This window comes from Sciurus vulgaris, assembly GCF_902686455.1.
Source record: "Sciurus vulgaris genome assembly, chromosome: 12".
Classification (NCBI taxonomy): Eukaryota; Metazoa; Chordata; class Mammalia; order Rodentia; family Sciuridae; genus Sciurus; species Sciurus vulgaris.
In genome coordinates this window covers 53,530,387-53,547,241 of record NC_136473.1, presented here as the reverse complement: position 1 = coordinate 53,547,241, position 16,855 = coordinate 53,530,387, and the positions used below count along the sequence as shown (strand labels likewise).

The 16,855-nt window shown below is 34.7% G+C and overlaps 1 protein-coding gene across 4 annotated transcripts in view; it reads right to left on the bottom strand.

The window, feature by feature from the left end:
• Positions 1-16,855, bottom strand: part of SDCCAG8 (SHH signaling and ciliogenesis regulator SDCCAG8) — a 249,952-nt gene that overhangs the window by 202,502 nt on the left and 30,595 nt on the right. For 3 of the 4 annotated variants that reach the window (XR_013758046.1, XM_079106102.1, XM_079106103.1), the window contains exons 7-9: positions 9,513-9,577; positions 7,953-8,066; positions 6,081-6,269 (exon numbers count right to left, since the gene is read on the bottom strand). Coding sequence is in view for 3 of the 4 variants with exons in the window: in XM_079106102.1 (XP_078962228.1) it covers positions 6,081-6,269; positions 7,953-8,066; positions 9,513-9,577 (368 nt within the window). In the remaining variant the exon portion in view is untranslated. The remainder of the gene's footprint in view (positions 1-6,080; positions 6,270-7,952; positions 8,067-9,512; positions 9,578-16,855) is intronic. The other variant, XM_079106104.1, reaches the window with a different exon arrangement.

The window sequence follows — 16,855 nt, the reverse complement described above, 5'->3', positions numbered from 1 at the left end:
TAAACTGAAAAAGTCATCTGACTATTTACATTTGGAAAGTAAATAATTTAGTTGCTCTGATTCAAAAACATTTCAGAATAAAAACTCACCATCTTTAGACTACTGAACCACAGAAAATTGTTACAAATAAATCCCAAAATACAGATGTCTTGTTTATCATGCAACAGACCACAAAATGATTATGACTGACACTCAAATTTTTCTGTAAAACAAATGCACCATGAGCTTCAAGGTGGCCCTCAGATCATCTGGGAAGCTTGCGGGGAGCTGCTTTGGCAATTTAATATTGTCAACTCAGTTGCTACATTTTGGCTTTGGTTTTAATTAAGTCAGCCTATATACCAAATAGCAAGCACTCAAAAAACAAACAAACAAACAAACAAAAGCAAAGCTTTGGGCTGGCTGTGACCTCTCATCAATACTAGGCCTTGTTTCCTGCTCCATTTCTATGTTCATCTGACTATAGCCTTCCTGATTGATCTACCATTTTTCAGCCCCACATTCATCTCTCGGATCTAACAGTGCTACTGGTTATCTTACTCTTTGGAGACTATATCCATCAGTTGCAGTCCTGCTCCAGAACTGTAAGTCTGCAGGGTCAGCCTGGGGCCAGGCATGAGAGAAGCTTTCACAATGGGAAGTAGTATAGATACATGTGATACATCCACGTGAGTGTGAGAGGGAAGAAACTTCAAATTACCATTCTCCCAGGCAAAAGTTCAGTGACTGCTTAAAAACATCATGTGAATGTTTTGATTTAAGTGATTAAGGAGTATCTCAAAGCAAAGCAAGCAACATAGCATTAACTTTGCAACATTCCATGACCCTGATGAAAGGTAGCTAAGGCAGAAAGAGCATGAGTGTCAGTTCAGGGGTTGAAAAGTATATAGTTGCACGCACTAACTAGCATGTAAATTTTAAGGCTCTTAGTGCAAAAATCAGAGCAGAGTAACTGAGAAAATCTCTTAATAATCTCAGCCAAGTTTTTAAAATAAGCAAAGAGTTGATCTGATGTATATATATGAGTTTCATCTTGAAGCAGGAAGTGCCTAACAAATGCCTTATAATTCTTAAACTATTGCACAGTTATCAATTTTAAGCATTATTACTAGTATTTTTAAAAAGAAAGTCTAGAAGGCTGACTATGACATATTTTTGTTCCTCATTTCTAAGAAGTTCCTGCTGCAGTCTCTCAAAGTCAACTATTCAGAACACTGCCAATGATCTGCCCCAAAATCACAAGCTAGACTAAAGTCCTAGGATACTACTATGGTAATCATTTCTCTTTTTCTAAAAAAAAAAAAAGCACACTGAACCTTCTTCCAGGGCTTTTGAGCTAAAGAAAGGAATTTAATATAAAGCAGTTCCATCTTTATTACCATTGAAGGTATTTTATTCTTCAGCAACAAACAAAAACAAAACAAAACAAAAAATGAAAAACAAAAAACAAAACAAACAAGCAAACAAAAAAACAAGCTGGGTACAGTGGCTCATTCCTGTAATCCCAGTGACTTGGGAGGCTTAAGACAAGATTCCAAGTTCAAGGCCAGCCTCAGCAAGTAGTGAGGCCCTCAGCAACTTAGTGAGACCATGTCTCAAAAAAAAAAAAAAAAAAAGGGCTAGGGATATAGCTCAGTAGTAAAGCTCACCTGGGTTCAATTCCTGATACCAAAAGCTAAAAATAAAAAAATAGACAAAGAAGTTACTATTACTTTTATCTGCCTTATATCATAAAGAAGCCTGAGGAAAAGGTAGTCCAGAAACATTACAAAGATTTCAAATCAACTTCAAAAATGTTTGCAATGTTAACAATTGTTTAGCATACTCTCCAAAAAAATTCCTGAGGTCCTAACAAAATAACACAAATATATAAATGGTCTGATTTCCAAATTGTGCCTGATACCCTCCTTGATAACTGCATAAATCTTTTTTTTTTTTTTTTTTTTTTGGTCAGTACTGGGAACTGAACCCAGGGCCTAGTGCATGTTAAGTGTATATTTTACCAATGAGCAACACCTCCAGCTCACAAGTCATTGTGTCATATATTTAAGAAAGTACATGCTCAACAATGAAATAAGGTGGTGTAAACATGGTGTCACAATGCCACCAAAAGAGATCAGCAAACTTTTTCAGTTTATCATATTTAAGTAATAATTTTTAAAAATCCCATGTGAAAACCATACAGGAAATACTACTATATCAGATTATTGAGAGGTCAGACTTTTAACCACTTAAAACTAAAAATCCAAACTTTAAAAGTCTTGACCTTGCTACAAAATCAGCATATAGTAAACATTCTGCATTAATAAGTTTGAAGAAGTTGAATGCCAGTTTTAGGGAATCATCTAGGTCAAATTTTTCATTGACAGTAAAAGCAGAAACCTTTCACTCTATTCTATTATTAAAACATAACATGAGATGATAATATGCTGACAAAACAGAAGAGTGAAATAAGTAGGTTAATGTTTACTTGAAGAGGCTGAGATCAAATTTAGGATAGAGACAAAGGAACACATAACTGAGCAAGGATCTAATTTCTAAATGACTACTAGGTTTAGAATCAATGTAAACATCGCAGCTTCCTTTTTAAAGTATTTTTCACAAAAGGATAATATGAAAGGCAGTATAATAAGGGGGAAACCCCTATATTTTATTTGTTGGTTTTGCTAGATTGGTTTTAACTTTTGCTTCTTTCTATCTGTATAACATAGAACACACTTTCTCCTGTTTATTTTTTGGGTACTGGGGGTTGATACTCAACTACTGAGCCAAATACCCAACCCTATTTTGTATTTTATTAGAGACAGGTTCTCACTGAGTTGCTTAGCACCTTGCTGTTGCTGGGGCTGGCTTTGAACTCAAGATCCTCTGCAGCCTCCCGAATCACTGGAATTAAAGGCATGTGCCACTGTGCCAAGCTGCTTTTTCGTTTTAAAAAAGTTTTTTTTTTTTTCAGTACATTCTCCTTGCTAAATTAGTTACCATATGGTAAAAACCTATGTGACACAAGTTTTCAATACCATTTCCTTTTTCCACAACTATAGAAGCAATCATTGTTAAATATTTGGTGTTTATTCTTTCAAATCTTTTATTATGAATAGTATGAAGCTAGAGAAAATATGTATAATGGTTGTACACAGACCTACAAAATACAAATGATTTCATACTGGTTTTATCTTCAGTTATTTTGTTTTGTTTTAATAAATATATGTTGGAATTAGACCCACATTAGTACACATAGATCTACTTTAATTCATTTTTTGTTTTGTCCATAAAATATTAGTTCATCCAAATCATAGTTTAATTAGTCTCTCTCTCTCTCTCTCTCTCTCTCTCTCTCTCTCTCTCTTTCTCTCTCTCTTTCTGGTAATTAGTGTCTTTCGAAGATACTTAGGTTGTTCACTCTATTATAAACAGTGCTGTAAAACACACTAAGTGCTGAAAGTGCACATTATGCATGTGCATGAGCTTTTTCTCTAAGGTTGATTTTAAAAAGTGTCAAGCATAATTTAAATATTAATGGACAGTGCTAAACTGCCCTCCGAAGTAGTTGTACCAACTTATAGTTCCATCAGCAAGATAGAAAAATACTTATGAACCTTACCACCTCTTGGAATGATCAATCTTCTTTAATTTTTGCCTGATGGGTTAGTTATTTCCTTAGATTCAATTTCCTTGAATAAAAACAAAATGAATATCTTCTCATGTACTGACATCTTCCTCTTTTGTTGCTTGCTAATTCCTTTACTCACTGTGCAACTGGGCAGTTTGTTGTTTTTGTTTGTTTCAAAGCAAATTCTTCTATTGTACCACTCTTTTGTTAAAAATGGCAAACATTTTCCCAGTCTTTTGACTAATTTTAAATACTTTATCATAAGAGAAATTATTCTTTAATTAAGACAAATGTATCTTTTTTTAATGACTTCTACTTTTCATGTTATACATAGCACTACAACAAGTCTAAGACCATTAAAATATTTTTCCATATTTACTTTTAATACATTTATAGTTTGAATTCTATCTGTTTTTTTAACTATCCTGAATTTTGGAAGGTAGTATTCTACTCTTTTTTTTTTTTTTTTTTCAAATATAACAGACAAAATTTTATCTTCTTTGAGTTTCAGTTTCTGTTGCTATAAAGCAGGGGAAATTTAACTATCTCACAAAATGTCATATTAAGATTAGAAGAGGGTTGGGGTAGCACAGTGGTAGAGCACTTGCCTAGCACATGTGAGGCACTGGGTTTGAGTCTTAGCACCACATCAAAGAAAAATTTTAAAAAAAGATATTGTGTTCATCTATGACTAAAAATATTTAAAAAAAATGAGAAAAGATTATGTTTTAAAATTGCCTGGTACAGCCCTTGCAGGTAATAAATGTTTACCACTTGTTAAGTGGATGTGTAGATTTAATATCTGTAAAACTTACATTGAATATATATGAATAATTTAATAACATGTTTGCTAATATAGTATTTAACAACAACAACAAAAAAAACAGAACCATCAGGTAGATTACAAAATCTATCAGTCAGTCCATGTTGGAGACTCAGTTTTTATATAACAATTACTAGGTTAGTCGTGTGTAGAAACCACAGCTTCCAGGTATGTTGAATGTCCTTGAAGTCTGGAAGGTACAAAATGATTTCAATATTTACTAAGCATTTACTGTAGGTCGGGAAATGTTTTAAACACTATACAGTTAACTAACTCTCAATTACCCCACAAGATGCCCTATATGTTAGGTACATTTATCACCATTTTTTAAATGAGGGAACTGAGACACAAAGAGGTTGAGTAACTTTAGTGAAAGTATATAGTAATTTAGTGATAGAACTAGCATATGAACCCAAGCAGTATGCTTCAAAAGTCAATACTACTGGTCACAAGGTTAAGCTGACTCAGTAAAATACCAAGAGGTATTATATCTTCAAGCAGCAAAAGGATCCAGATTCAGAGAACTAGTTTGTCTAAAGGTCAAGACATACAGCAAGATCAATCTGACTTTAATGATCATAATCATTCCACTCTTCCACACCATTTGCAACTGCAGGAAATGTGATAGCTAAACAGTAAATGCCTTGTCACATGAACAGCAAACATTTAAGTGTCTACTTAGGCCCAGGTATCAGAATACTTTATTGATCTACAGTAAATGCTCAAAAAATACTGAAGTCCCTCTGTACCTTCCAGATTCTAAGAACATTCAATACATCTGGTAGCTGATGTCTCACCTGCTGACTGCTACCTCTAGGTATATGCAATATACTATAAAATCACAGAAGAAAGGAATTTAAGACAGCTGAGGATGAAAATGGGACAGGACTAGTGAAAGAATACTTCTAAAAGGAAGTGAAGGCTTGGGCTACCAAAATGAGCAGAGCAGAGAGGTATCTTTGAAATGAGAAAAAGAAGGGAGTGTGAGAAAACACATTCTTCAAACCAACACTGAATTCTATGATAAATAATAATTTTCAGCTTCCAATGAATAATATTTTCACAGGAAAGGGCTTCCTCTGAAAGAGTGAATATAGGATTAAAGAGATACACACAGGGAATTACAGAATTTTGGCCTCGATACAAACTTTGACAACATTAAGCTCATTTGTAATTTGTTCTTAGTCAACTCTCAAATATTAATACTATATTTCCATTATGCTCATAATATTCTTCACAACAGGAACATGAGGAACATGTGGTAATAATTCATTCTACCTAAACTATACTTGGATAATCCAAGTTGTGGCAAAAACAAAGGAATTCCTATCATACTTGGTTTCGTTAAGAATAGTGCTAGGCTTTTTAATTATAGAGTCACAGACTTGGACAGCATTGTAAAGATTATCTAGTTCCTTCAAGATGAGACTGAAATCAAAAGATCAAATTATTTCTTCAAAGTGATATGGTTACTCATAGTTGGCAGAACTTCCCATTCTTAAATTTTAAGGAAGCTACAATGAAGGAATCTTTTAAAAGCCACTGTATTTGAGGCTTAACACTGATCATGTGTGATTTAGCATGGGGATAAAAACACACATAATTTTCTGTTGCCAAAGACTTTGCACATAGAAGCATACTTACTTAGTCAGTCTTTCGATGGTTTGGATATGTACATTATTATGGGTTTGGGAAAGAACAGCTTCATGCTGAGCACACTTCAAACAAAGACCACCAACATGGTGGGAAATATTAGCAGCAAGAAGAGACTCTTTATGCTTTAGTTGCTCTTTAACATCTTCATAGTTTTTCCGATATTCAGCTAAGTTTTTCCTAAAAAAAAGGGAAAAAAAATTCTAGGAAATGGCCTGGAAAAAGTACACTTCTTTCAAATCAGTCATCATTATGAATTATTATGATCATTTATGGGTGTTTACCTTACAAGGTGCTTTTCATGTTCTTACCACAACCCTGAAATGTAGGTATGATTATTCTGATGCAGTGATAATTATTAGATTTGAATATATTAATTAGCTCAAGTTCTTGTGAGATTTTAGTACAGATTAGAATATACCCTCAGATTAGAATTTCACTTCCATTAACAAAACAAAATAAACAAAACACAAATAAAACTCTAAATATAAACCCTAGTTTCTTTTAATAAAGGTTGGGTGACATAACACAACATCCTTGAAGTAAGGAAAATACCTTATTTCAGGTGTTAGGTTCATAAAATTTACAGAGAATATCTCAAAAGTTCAATAAAAAACATGGATTTTATCCATGACTAATTTATCTTGTCTATTCTCTTTAAGAGGAAAACATAAAAAGATTATCTAACCAGAAAGTTTGTCAAAGAGTTGTTTCAAAAGAAAGTGGGTCACAGAAAAAATTACAGAGAAATTGCCAGTCAAGAATATTAAAGTAGCAACTATTAGCTGGAAATATGCAGCTTGCTAAAGAAAGAGCTAGGGAATTTTGTGTATGTGTTGGGGGAAGATTTTTGTTTGCTTTTACTTTATGGGCTCACTCCTGGATGAGGTTTTTCTCTAAGTTGGCATTTTAAGAATTAAGTGACTAGTATTTGAATAACATATTCCCAATTTCATCCCTATTTTGAGTAAAGCTTTGTTAAAGTCAACTGAGCAACTGAACTTCATTGTCCAGATGTCCTTTTCCTGCTGTAAGTATGTATATGTATACACACACACACACACACACACACACACACACACAAACACATGGATCTCGTTGTATCACTCAGGCTAGTCTCAAATTTGAAATCCTCCTGCCTTAGCCTCCCAAGTGACTGAATATAGGCTTATGCCATCCTATCATATGTATTTTTAAAGTCAACTCCCAAACTTAGAAAGGAGACAATGCCATAAGTTCTTGGACTACTGAAGGTATGCACTCAGTCTGCTACTATCTCCTGCTCAGTACTGGACTACCAAAAGTATATACTCAGTCTACTGCTGTCTCCTGATCAGCCTACTCCCTGTTGTTGGCGTTTCTATGCTTGGGGACGATAATTATCCTCACTTGCTCAATGTATGGTTTCGATCTCGAATGTCTCCCAAAGGATGTGTTAAAGACTTGGTCCCCAGTGCAGCAGCTGTGGGGTTCTTGGGAAGTGATTGGGTCATGAGGGATTGACCTTATCAATGGATTAATCCATTGATCGGTTCATAGCTAATGGCATTATTGGGAAGGGGTGGAAACTGTAGGAGGTGAAGTCCAGTTGATGGAAGCAGGTCACTGAGGGCATGGTTCTGTGCTTCCTCTCTCTGTGTATCTCTTTCCCTTTTTCTCTCTGAGTCCCTACTGCCATGAGGTGAGGAGCTTTGCTACACCCTTCCACCATGATATTCTGCTTGGCCTTAGGCCTACAGCATTGGAGCCAGCAGACCTTCAACTGAATTGTAAAACTGTAAGCCAAAATAAATCTTTCTGGCTTTTAAGTTGTTCATATCGGGTGGTTTATCATTGCAATGAGAAGCTGACTAATAAACTCACTGTTGCAGAGGAAACGCCAACAACCATTCCACCCGGCTGAAATATACTTCTTCAACTCTTGAGATTTGGGGACTCTCAAGCAGCCCAAAGGAGGTGGAGAAATTTATAGAATGTCTAAGGATTAAAAAAAAAGTTAATCTAATGGTAGTCTAAAATTGGGAGGGAAGAAAAGGAGCTGTTTATGCCCTCTCTCCAAGATAGCATCTCTAATATAATGTTTCATTTTTAGTATCACATAGAGAAAGTTTGAATTTCAATGGCTTTATAAAAAGAATTTTGGAAGCATATTCTAAAGTCAAAGGGTTCCATTACTAACTTCTGTAAGGTTCAGGCTCAGGCTCAAAATACTCAAGTAGATTTGGTTACTGGAAATGGCAAAAGAGAAAATTTAAAAGGAATTTCTGAAAAGTAATTTTATTTGTTTCAGAAAAATCCCTCCTTAAATAATTTAAAATTAGGCTAAAAGAAAATTAAGAAACAGAAGAATGCAGAAAACAAAGTCTAATTCATTTCAAGTTGATATTTTAATGTAATTCAAGATGGCATAATTGAATTCTGAGTGAGACTAAATAAGTCACATTCCCATAAGTATAATACCTAGAAATATATTACTTAAAAAAATGAAGAATCAAATCATGATAGAAATCAAACTACAACAAAATAAGATTAAAAAGCAGGAAATCAGATATTAAGAGTATTTTTTAAATGTTAGGGCTCTTTGTGAAAACGTAAAAATCTCTATAAAAATCCTAAAACTCACCCAGATAAGCTATGAAAAGCCTAAGAGTAAATTAAAAATAAGCAAGTACAGTGAAAACCATGAGTTCTGGTACTTAGTATTGTTCTAGTTACAACTGGTTGGTACATGAGCTAGAAGATTTTCCAATTTATTTCAAGTTGGACTTAGTAAAATAAAATTATAAAAATGTTTTAAAATTCATTCAATTTGAAAACACTTATTACTACTATTTCAAGTAATCTTTTATCAAAAGTTAATTCCTGATGATGTCTTTTTCTACTTATACATAAATCAGTAATGGTTAATCTATAAGTCATAGAGTTTTAATAGGATCTATAACATACAGACTTTATAAAAAGTACATGAGCACTCATCAAATATACTGAAATTCATCATGCATACAAATATTCACATTATTATATTATGGTTACAACTTTAAAAATTAGATGAGTATGATCTACAGAGAAAAAATTGCTTGCTTATAATTTCAAAACTTGTGTTTATTTTCACTATTTATAAAAGCATAATTTATAAGAACACCTAGGAATCCTTATTTCTATAAGAAAACACAAATATGTTACAAATGAAGGGGAAAAATTCATAATTTAGCTCACAGAAAAGGAGTTTGGAAAAGGACTCACAATTTTATGCCTTTTCACCTTTAATAATATGAGGAAAAAATTGCACATAAATCATATTGTATATAAAATGTTATCAAGTAATTCTGATATTGAGTAAAACATGTAGTTCATCAAACACTCAAATATATTTTAAGATTGTTATTCTTTAGCTGTTACTATAAATGGACTATTTCACTTTACCTCACAAATGTCAAATCAGATTCCAGCATTTCACTCTTTGCCTCATATGTAAGTTTTAACCTCTCCTACAGAAAAAGAAAAAGAACATTTTTCCATGTCTTGTGTTTTACAAGTACATTTAAAATATTAATATTAAACAATATTTTCTTTCTTTACAAACACAAATAACTGTTTCCTCTTAGAAAACATTTTCTTTAGCTCACCCAATTTTTAAATTTTTGGTGGATAAATGCCTCCAAAAAACTACTGAGTCAAAAATGGCTAATACTGACACTTTTATTTTCTTTCAATACTGCACACATCAGATCACACCCTTCTAAATGTGACTCTGAGAAAAATAAATTGTAAAATTATTAGAGCCATGAGGACAAAGTTCAATTCTTATTGGAAAAATCCTTATTCTGACTCAAGCATAATTGACATACAATAAAAGTGTGTTGGATGAAGGATAAAAAGTAATGTTAGAAATCACATGATGATTGGCCAAATGGTACACTGTCTATAAGCTTTGGTTGGTATCCAATTGTTCTTTCATCTAATGAGTATTTATTGGAAGTCTAAGAAGAAGGTGCCTCAAACCTCAAGGACCTTATGCTCTAGGAAGTAATAGATCATCAATCTGAATTGTATATAATTGTTTTAGTGAGGTACACAGAAGGTAAAATGGAAGACGCAAGACCTTCTAATTTAACCAAAAATAAAGACGTTTTCACAAAGGAGGTGTTAAGCTAGAAATATAATTTCCAGTAAAGCAAAAGCCACAGAGGCTAAAGAAAACACACTTCAACTTTAGATGATGTACAGAACATTTATGACCAGAATGTAAAATGCCAGGTGGAGGACTGGTTGAAGAAGGGCTAAATAGGTAAGTTGGACCATGAGAAGAATAAAAATACAATTTACACAATTTGTGTAGTCAAGGCACTGGATAGTTTTATGAAAACTTTTTATTACATTGAATCTTAAGTCAGAAGTATGGAGAAAGAGAGAGCAGTAAGGAAGTCATTGTGAATCCACAGGTGAGAGATTAGCACATGAACAAAAGCAATCAAGCTGTAAGGATCAAAAAGAAAGGATTGAGCTGGTTGCAGTGACACATACACCTGTGTTTCCAGGGATTTGGGAGGTTGAGGCAGGAAGATCATGAGTTCAAAGCCAGCCTCAGCAAAAGAGAGGTGCTAAGCAACTCGGTGAGACCGTCTCTAAATAAAATGCAAAATAGGACTGGAGATGTGGGTCAGTGGTCGAGTGTGTGTGCTGAGTTCAATCCCTGGATCGCTGCTCTCCCTCCTGAAAAAAGAAAGGATTTAAGCCCGCCACTGCCTCAGGAATGCAGCCACCTCCATCTGGGGACACTGGCCAGGGCCTGGAAGCCCAATATCAAGGTGCCTGCAGGTATGCCACTGCTGCTGCCACCTCAATCTAGCAAAACTGGTCCAGAGCGTGGAAGGTGCCTAAAAATTCAGTGACACATGAGGCCACACTGCTGGGTGTGCTAATAGCCACCATCTTGTTGTAGAGGCAGGAGAGAGCTGGGTTCTCTCCAGCAATGTGAGTCCTGAACCATATTGGGACACAGGGCTGACTACAGCAGGTTGGAAGGTTGGAACTGGGTGTGAGGACATCTTGCTCTAGGTTCACCAAGAGCCCGATGGATTTCTGGGTCCAATGTGGGCCAGCACTCGCTGGGCCCTGGCACCAGCCCCCTACATGACTCCCTCCCAAGTCTAGCATCCACAGATTTCCTGGTTCTGCCAGATTGAGAATCAGTCTGGCACAAAACAGGGCCTCCAACTCGCAGCCCTTCTCAAGCCACCAACCTGGTGCAGCACTCACAGCAATATGGCTGACCACTGCTCTCAGTGCCTAGTCCTGACCTACCCAATATAGAGCAGATCTCCATGACAGGCACTCAAATCCCAGCATTCAGCCCCCAGGATCTGCTGGGAAAGAAATGCCTGATGTCTTAATAAGAGCTATTTGGTTTAAGGCTGTATATTGATTGCATTGGGTGCTGTGAATATTGATCTCTCCTTTAAACACGAGGTACTGGAAACCTTCAGGACACTATAAATTCACAGGGCAGAAACTGTATGACCTCAGATCAACATTGCTAGATGGAAAGACACATGTACAATATGAAAAAACAAGGGAACAAAGAACCCCAAACAACCAAGATGCTCTAATAATAGAATCCATTGACAACACAGTAGAAGAGATGTCAGAGGAGTTCAGAATGCATGTAGTTAAACTGATTCATGACATAAAGGATGATGTAAGAAGTGAAATCAGACATAAATTTCAGGAGGAGAAAGATCACTTCAATAAAGAGAGACTATGAAAAGAAATCAAGCAAAAATCCTTCAACTGAAGAAATCAATAAATCAAGTTAAAAATGCAATGGAAAGTATCACCAATAGACTAGATCACTTGGAAGACAGAACTTTGCAGACAAAATATGTAATCTTGAAAATAATGCTGACCACACAGAGATGGTAAGAAACCACAAACAGAACTTCCAAGAATTATGGGATAACATGAAAAGACCAAATTTAAGATTTACTGGGAAAGAGGAAGGTGTGGAGACACAAACCAAAGGAATGCACAATCTTTTCAATGAAATAATATCAGAAAATTTCTTAAACATGAAGAATGAAATGGAAAATCAAATACAAGAAGCTGAGGGGATCTCAAATGTACAAAATTACAATATACCCCCACCGAGGCACATTATAATGAAAATGCCTAGCATACTGAATGAAGATAGAATTTGAAAGGCTGCAAGAAAAAAAGTATCCGATTACATATAAGGGGAACCAATTCAGATCTCAGCTGATTTCTCAACTCATATCCTCAAAGCACTATTTTGGCACTATTATGAAAACACAAATAACTGGGACAGAAGCAGACCTCAAAAAGATTAGCAAGTTTTTCTTTATTCCGCAGTGGAGTCAATCATTTAGGCACTGGAATCGGCAGGGGTGGAGGAGCTCATTTTCTGGGTAGGAAAATGGCTGCCAGTTAGAGGGGCTAAGAGTTTTATAGCGTACAATGAAGGTGGTTTAATTATTGGAGACAAAGCAGGACATGTTGATTTGGACAGTCAGAAAAGAAGCTGTAAAAAGTCCCAAACTCAGGGTCACTGGGAAAGCTCAGAACTCAGTGTTCACTGCTTATCTTCTTCCTCTGGGATCCATTGTAACCCAGAACTTCACTATTTGCTCTTCTCCTTCAAGGACTCATCAGCAATGGGAAAAGGTAAAAATCCAGGGCCCAGCATTTCACTACCTGCCTCCTCCCTTCAAGACCTATTGTGGTTGGGAAGGGATGAATGTTCGCTTTTGGTGAAGATGCTGGGGATGAACCTGGGAAGGGATGAAAGTGTGTTTTTTTCCCCTTGAGTCCACTGTTATTGGAAAGCATTTACTGGGAGAGGATTAATGATTGCCTTCCTCCTCTGTTTCCTCCAGTCAGACAGTTTTGGGGATTGTCATTTCTCTGTCCTGGGAGTTGTCTTTTTCCAAATCATTCAAGGAGGCCTTGGAACAACATATACCAACCTCTGGAAGAAAATGGATGTGAACCAAAAATTTTATATCCAGCAAAATTAAGATACAGATTTGAAGATGAAATAAAAACCTTCCATGATAAACAAAAGTTAAAAGAATTCACAACTAGGAAGCCTGCACTACAGAACATTCTCAGCAAAATATCCATGAGGAGGCAACGAAAAAAAAAAAAGTGAAACCAGTAAAGAAAGGAGCTACACTAAAGGAAAAGACAATCAAAGGAGAAACTAAGTCAAATTAAAAACCAAAATGAATGGGAATATAAATCATATCTCAATAATAACTCTGAATGTTAATGGCCTAAACTCATCAATCAAAAAACACAGACTGGCAGAATGAACTTTTAAAAAAAGACCCAACAATATGCTGTCTTCAAGAGCTTACCTCATAGGCAAAGATTTCCACAGACTGAAGGTGAAGGGATGGGAGAAAATGTATTACTCACATGGATTGTGTAAACAAGCAGGGGTTTCTATCCTCATATCAGATAAAGTGGACTTCAAACCAAAGTTAGTCAAAAGGGGCAAAGAATGACATTTCAGACTACTTAAGGGAATAATACAATAACAATTGTAAATATTTATGCCCCAAACAATGGAGCATCTACATACATCAAACCCTTTTCAATTTCAAGAATCAAATAGACCACACCAAAATAGTACTGGTTGACTTTAATACACCTCTCACACTACTGAGTAGATCTTCCAAGCAAAAACTAAACAAATTATTGAACTAAATAATACAATCAATGATTTGGACTAGAAAATTTCATCCAACAATGAGTGAATACACTTTCTTCTCAGCAACACATGGATCCTTCTCTAAAACAGACCATATCTTATGCCACAAAGCAACTCTTAGCGAATACAAAAAACAGAGATACCACCCTGCATTCTATCAGATGATAATGGAATTAAATTAGAAATCAGTGATAAAAAATAGAAGCTACTTCAACACCTGGAGACTAAATAATAAACTATTGAATGATGAATGGATGGCAGAAGAAATCAGGGATGAAATAAAAAAATACTTGGAGGTAAATGAGCACACCAGTACAATATATCAAAATATCTGGGACAGTATGAAGGCAGTACTAAGAGGAAAGTTCATTGCACTGAGCTCATTCATTAAAAGAATAGAAAGTCAACAAATAAAGTTAACAGATGAATGGATAAAGAAAATGTGGCATATATACACATTGGAATATTACTCAGCCTTAAAGAAGAATGAAATTATGGCACTTGCAGGTAAATGGACGGAGCTGGAGAATATCATGCACAGTGAAATAAGCCAATCCCCCCAAATTAAAGACCAAATGTTTTCCCTGAGGCAAATGCTAACTCATATTAACATGTGTGGGGCTAGGGAATAATAGAGGTAGTTTGGATTAGGCAGGAAGGAGTGAAGGAAGGGGAAGAGGGTATGGGGGAAGGAAGGAGAGTAGAATGAATCAGACATTATTTGTATCTGATATATATGATTATATAACAGGTGTGATTCTACATCATGTACAACCAGACGGAGAAGTTATATTTAATTTATGTATGATATGTCAAAATGCATACTGTCATGTATAACCAATTAGAACAAATTAAAAAAAAGAAAAAAAAAGAAAGATTTGTATGAGGTATTTAAGATTTAAATTGACATATTTGACATGGGAGTGAAAGAGACACTTAAAATAATCTCAGGTTTCTGAATTCAGAAACCAAGTGAATGCTGGTGCTAAAGAGTATCAGATCAATTAAAGAAGATAAAGGGATATCATACAAATAATTAACTCAAAAGAAGGGAAAAGCTTAACTCAAAAAAAGTCAAATAGCAAGCTGATTACATTTAGTTAAACTATATAATCACATTAAATGTCAATCATGTAGACGCAATTTAAAATGCAAATATTTTCAGAATAGATGAAAAAGCAAAACTCAACATGTGTTTTTGAAAAGAAATCCACTTCAAATATAAAGGTACAATCAGGTTAAAAGTAAAAGAATAGAAAAAAATAAATAAATCATGTTAATTCTAGTTAAAAGAAGTGGGGTTTAGTCAAAATACAAAAATCATATGTTCTTCTCTATACCAGTAATGAGTTAGAAAATTAAAATTCAAAAAACATGTCATTCATGATAGCATTAAAAATAACAAGCTAGGAATAGTTCTAAAGAATGATATACAAGAAGTTGGGCATGGTGGTGCATGCCTGTAATCCCAGTGACTCAGAAGGCTGAGGCAGGAGGATTGCAAGCCTTAGCAACATGGCAAGAGTCTTAACAATGTAGTAAAACCCTGTCTCAAAAATAAAAATGCAGGCTGGAGTTGTAGCTCAGTGGTAGAGTGCTTGACTAACATGTGTGAGGCACTGGTTCAATCCTTGGCACAACATAAAAATAAATAAGTAAATAGTATCATGTCCATCTATAATCAAAAAAATAAAAAAGTAAAAATGACTGGGGATGTAGCTTGGTGGTAAAGCAATCCTAGGTTCGATCCCAGCCTCCCGTCCCCCCAACCCTAAAAAAGGAACGAAGCATTATTTTAACATTTTTACTCAGAAAACTACAAAAGATTATTGACATTAGGATGACTTAAAGTGTGATATCCAGTTTACATGGATTAAATGATAGAATATCATAAAGATCTTAATTCTTGAATGATCTATAATTTAAATGCTATTTAAAATCAAAATCCCACAATGACATTTTGTAATTTAGTAATTTCAAAATGTATTAGGGAAATGCAAAAGACCAAGAAGAGTCAAGACATTCTTAAGGACAAAGTATGATGTTCTAGAAGTAATGGTCTAGTAGAACAATCAAGATGGTACTGTATGAGTACAATTAAAGAAAACAGATTCAGAAACAGACCCACAACTAATTTATGACAAAGGCAGAGGGTTATCTTTCCAACAAATGGCACTTGGATATATATAGATAAACATAGGAAAAAAGAACAAAATCTGACCCTTATACCTCAAATCATATACAAAAATTGATTCTAGGTAGACGGTAAATCTAAATATAAAAAGCAAAACTACATTTCTTGGAAGATAATTTAGAACATCATCATGATTTTGGGATAGGAAAACACATTTTAAATAGGACACAAAAATGCTACACAATCAAGGAATTGTAACTGAAATTCTAGTAATGAAACCAAGGAAGCAAGTAAACTATCATGAGAATTATAAGACAAGTCACTGAGTGGCACTATATACTTATAACATAAATATAAATATATTTGTATATGTATTGTATTATATGTCCTGATAAAGAACTTGTACCCAGAATATATAAAGAACCCCCAAAATCAACATGTCAGATACCTAAATAAAAATGAACAGAATATTTGAACAGGCATTCACAAAAGAGGATATCAAATGCCCAAGAAACATATGAAAAGATATTCAAACACATTAGGAATCAGGAAAAATGCAAACAAAAATCACATGATAGCACTACAAATCCATTAGAAAAATAGACAAAACTACATGTTGCAAGGACATGGGGCAACAGTATCGATCATATGCTCTGGCAGGAATGTAAACTGATAAAAACTACCTTGAAAAGTTGTCATTACCTATTTAAGGACATATTCTAAGATCAAGCATTCCATTCCACCAAAGAATATACACAATACAAATGTATGCAATACACACCAGTAGACATAAAAAAGAATGTTCACTGCATCAATGTTCACATTGGCTCCAAACTTGAAATAACACAAACATAAACAGTGGATGAATAAATAAGCTATGGTATGCATACAGAAAACCCA